Here is a 4,723-nt window from a genome sequence, read left to right as displayed (position 1 = left end):
AATTCAAAAGACATTTTTGAAGCTACAGGCTTCAAATGCAGTGAAAATTACTCCCAGATATCAGTTTCAGACTTATACAGAGCCATTTTGACCAAATTACCCCAGTTCGAATTCAGCAGCATAAATTGAGAGATATAAATTTTTGCCCCCAAAATACCCAATCAGGCTTATATTATATTCTCTAAAAAAAATTTTTGATGGGTTTTACAAAAACCGCTCTGTAAGAGTCTGGCAAAATCAAATCTTACTCCTGTAAAAAAAAAATTATAACTCTACCACAAGTAGTTCTGACGAAATATCATTTCCCGCGTTGATACCGTCCTTGAAAACCCATATTCAGAGAAAAATGCATTTGAAAGTTTGTAAAGTGTTTCTTTACACATTATGAAGACACATTGCTGAAAAAAGAGTCTGGGTGTGTTCATGTATTGTTCCGAGTCTTCTTCAAATGATGTTGGTACTTATTCCCCTCCATCCCCCATCAGTCCAGCACCGTACACCTCCCCCTCCTGGTCTTCTCGCTGCTCCAGCTGACGTTGACGACCAGCACATCTGGCCCTACGAGCTGCTACAGCGGCCACATCTGTTGCTCTCTCCGCCTTCTGGACCCTCACCTTGTCTTTTTTGGCCAAAGCAGACTGAGTAAGCTCAGTAATTGGCAAGCTCATGTGGTCCATGACCTGTGCCAGTGCAATGTTGCCTCTGTTGAACTTTGTGACAGCCTCAGCGGTGGCTGCTTCCACCCGGTCTTTCCCAACAAAGACTTCTTTGGGGCAGTGTCCCCACATGACATTGTGGAGAGACTCATTACTGTTCTGAGTCTTGCCATGGGCCACGCGCTTGAGAAGAATGGGATTTGTCATTCTCCTGTAGATGGGCAGAACAGCATGTGATACTTCCCTGGACAAGGCAGTGCCGTTGTGCCCTGCGTGTGGAGGTGGTGGTTGCCCTTCTGCCCTGGCTCTTTGAAAAAAGCACCATGAGGCTGGCCCGGCTGGACATCTGTCGTGGTGAGGGTCCTCGTCAGTTGAAGTCACATGGAAGAAAGTGGCCCAGATCGCCTGCTCCATGGCTCGCTGATCTTCAAGGTTGTTGAGGATCGCGCCACGGAAGTAGTTTTGCAAGCGTTGACACTTTTCCTTGGTTAGTCGCCCCTCCCCTCTTCCACCAAGCCTTCCATCCTTTGATGCCTTGCGGAGAGCTGTGCGCATTCTCTTGGGGAGGTGGTTGGTACATTCCAGCTTGGTGATGGGACGTGTGGGACCGTAGGGCTGAGCTGCAGCCAGAGCATTGAACGCTGTGGAATCTCCGTCCGACAGCGTAGTTCTGTACCTGAGGTTGTGACGCTCAACAGACCTGCAGCATAGAAAAATTAAAAAAAACTTAGTGTAAAGTACTGGCTGGATAACTACTGTCTTGAAAAAAATTATGAAAAAGACTGGGGTTCATGGGCCAACAAGGTCCTGGTGAGATACAGACGCAGACCCACGAATGAAAATGATTTTGGATATTACTTTAGTGAAGAGTATCAGGAGGCCTCTCCCAGCAGAAAATACATATATGTATTATTATTACTGGAAAGTGTGCCAATTTACATTGGCTTGTGTACTAAGTGTGTATAAAGTGATCTTTTCATAGAGGGTGAACATTTAACTTGTACTTGTTAGAATATATGTATACATACACACATCTCTCTCCCTCTCTCACACACACACACACACACACACACACACACACACATACACACACACACTGACAATGATTTGATCCCAACTTGTTTGGGACACTTTTTCTTTTCAATAGAAAAGTTGTCAGGTTTCCTCTGAAATTTGCAGATTCAATAAAAAATTTCCCAGCCTAGCTGATCCTTTAGGACATTGTGAACATTTAATGATTTATCAACAAAAGAAAATGTATTTGTGAAGGGTTTGTGGACAGTGTTTTGTTGCAAAAATATGTGCTTCTGTGTTGTGTTTTGTTGGTCTTCATCTTTCTTTGTAAAGAAAAACAAACACCCACAATGTACCATGCTTTATACAATTCTAAATAAAATTTACTTTTTAGCGCAACCTTATTCATGTTGTCTTATTCTGTATTTGAAAATAAAGGATATATATATATAGGGAAGAGTGTATAGGCTATTAGAACAATATTCTTACCTTCCCCACAACTCCAAGGCTGCGTCCCTCTCCATAGACTTGGCAGATCCCTCATGGTTAATGCTGCAGTCAGGCTGGTGAAGCTGCTTCCACTGTAGTTGTTCGGCAGCGGTCATCCCCTCTAGTTTTTCTTTGTTCATCGCACATGTGTGACAGTATGTGGATTTCACACAGAAGTCCAGCACATACCCAGTCAGAACATCAACAACAACGCCAACTCCATAGTGTGAGGAAAATCCTCTCTTGTGCCATGTACCATCAAAGGCCACATCCACCCAGAGAATGCCATCATCATCTTCCCAAGCACCGTCTTCCTCACCATCATCATTCACAGCATTCACTCTGCCTTGAGGAAATGTTTCCCTGTAGGCTTCCCTCACAAACTCCACTGTTTCGTTAAGTGTGGCATCTGTAGCTTCCACAATGCTGGCATTGACTCGTTTGTCTATGCGATGATAGGAACTCTTGTTCATCGCTGGCATTCCAAAGACTGTGCACAGTTTGTTCACACTGGAGTAGCCACTACCTATCTCATGAGAGTATAGCACAATCTCTTTGTTCACTTCAAAGGGAACATTTTGTCTGTGGTTGAGGTTGTTTTCTCTTGGCGACGAATACTCTGTGCGTGAATACTGGCAGCTGTCGCAACACAGCACTAGTTCTTGTGACAAGCCCATCGAGTCACCAACTCGAATTGTCACATGTCCTGCCTCGCACTCCGGGCACTTCACATCAGAGAGAAGCGAGTTCTCAGTTCAACTGACTGCACTCGGCAAAACACCACGAACGGCGATTTAGCTCAGCTGGTGGTTGAGCATTCGGGTCGATGCCTGCACCACTAAATCTCCTCAGTTTCGTCGCCGAAGCAGAAATACCTTCGATTTGAGGCTGATTACGGTTCACATCGCCCAAAACTGGCCGAGGTTCGACTCCGAGTCGATTCGAAACATACGCGTCACCACTATCTCTCAAAACAACTGTCTCTGCTCTGCCAACTTCAGGCGCGTTCTCGTCGCCTGCTGGTTTTTCCTTCCTCGTTGTTCGAGCATCTGAAAGCTGATTCTTCCTTTTGCGTTGGGAAGATCCTTGCGAATTTCGGAGTAGACATCGACACTGTGTTTACAACGGATAAGGCAGTTTGCGCATGCGCGTCACTGTGGTCATTGACAACGACCAACCAGAGAAGTTTCTCAAAGGTTAGAGGTTGTTCTCATGAATATTCATATTACTGTCTGAAAAAGTTGATGCGCGATCCGGCCGTTGTTCGGAAATAACGGACTGTTCATGTCTATTTTTAACGTTCACAGAAAACGGGAATTCCCGCTCAACCGTTCGATGTGTTACTGCCAAGCTTATTCGGGGAATCGTGGTTGTTGCAAGGACTTGAAAACATAGATTGTTCAGCAATTTCTCACACTTGCTACACTCACACATGTACACATACTTTGAAAATCACCACTTTATTGCAAAATAAACGATGAAATTGACAAAATAAACAACACACAGTGATTCTATGATGTTCAAAGTACCTGAAAAAAACAAAAACCCAAAACACGTTTTTGAACAAATGTTTGCTAAAATTCCGTGCCACCTCTGCCCTTAAAACACACTATAATAGTAACCCTTCCCAATGTATATGCTAAACATGGCTGGTATGTGTTTTCCATGATTTTGCTGCAGTGTGAGAACAAATAGTCTAAAAAGTATCACGCCCATAACGCTGTGACACGAAACTCATTCGGTCGTGTTCTGTCGATACTATAATGTTTTTCTTTCTTCAAGCACACTATAATAGTAGCCCTTCCCAATTGCTATGCTAAAAATGACTGGTCTGTGTTGTCAATGACTTTGCTACAATGTGAGAACAATTTCAACAGTGTAAAAAATCTCACGCCCATAACGCTGTGACACGGAACTCATTTGGTCGTGTTCTGCCAATACTATGTTTTCCTTCCCAATTTCAATGCTGAAAATGACTGGTCTGTGTTGTCAATGGTTTTCTGCACGAATGCGATCTCTCTCTTTGTCGCAAAGACCGTGTGACACAAAAGTTCTGAGCGGAAGAACAATCTGCTGATCTGAGTGCAATTACGTTTCAGAAGATAGTTTATCACTCAGACACACACAGGAACACTACAACGTTATTATTCATGCCTCATTTGCTTTTCTTTGTCATGTATGAAAGTACTGGCCTTGGTTGAAGAAAGTGACATGTCGCTGTGCAACAAATTGGTCGCCATTTTCCGCCGTGTTTTGTGAATTAAACGTGTCAACTACCCACATACACAAAACGATGCTGTTGATTCATTTGTGTTTCCTTATTGTTTATGTCATGCTTAGCAGTTTAGTATGCTTTGTTGTCTTCTCAATTCAATGGATGACTATAAGATAAGCATTTAAATGCGAAGGTGTTAAAACATGACCCATGATATAAGCCGTTCACATGAGTGTGCGTGTGGGCGCGCGCGCGCGTGTGTGTGTGTGTGTGTGTGTGTGTGTGTGTGTGTGTGTGTGTGTGTGTGTGTGTGTGTGTGTGTGTGTGTGAATTTGTGCTTGTATGTCCG

The 4,723-nt window shown here is 43.7% G+C and overlaps 1 protein-coding gene across 1 annotated transcript; it reads right to left on the bottom strand.

The window, feature by feature from the left end:
- Positions 1–461: 461 nt before the first annotated feature.
- Positions 462–3,767, bottom strand: LOC138974821 (uncharacterized). The gene is made up of 2 exons (XM_070347547.1): positions 2,160–3,767; positions 462–1,356 (listed from the first exon to the last, which is right to left on the bottom strand). The coding sequence occupies exons 1-2, from the start codon at positions 2,834–2,836 to the stop codon at positions 462–464; spliced, it is 1,572 nt and encodes a 523-aa protein (XP_070203648.1). The 5' UTR covers positions 2,837–3,767.
- Positions 3,768–4,723: the final 956 nt, after the last annotated feature.

Source organism: Littorina saxatilis, linkage group LG8 (genome assembly GCF_037325665.1).
Source record: "Littorina saxatilis isolate snail1 linkage group LG8, US_GU_Lsax_2.0, whole genome shotgun sequence".
NCBI lineage: Eukaryota > Metazoa > Mollusca > Gastropoda > Littorinimorpha > Littorinidae > Littorina > Littorina saxatilis.
The sequence above is the reverse complement of the archived record's forward strand: the minus strand, read 5'-3'. Positions and strand labels throughout refer to the sequence as shown.

Coding starts and splice junctions, on each gene's coding strand:
- LOC138974821 (XM_070347547.1), bottom strand. CDS start 2,836: ATGGGCTTGTCACAAGAACTAGTGCTGTGTTGCGACAGCTGCCAGTAT. Junction 1,357..2,159: donor GCCTTGGAGTTGTGGGGAAG/GTAAGAATATTG, acceptor TCTATGCTGCAG/GTCTGTTGAGCGTCACAACC.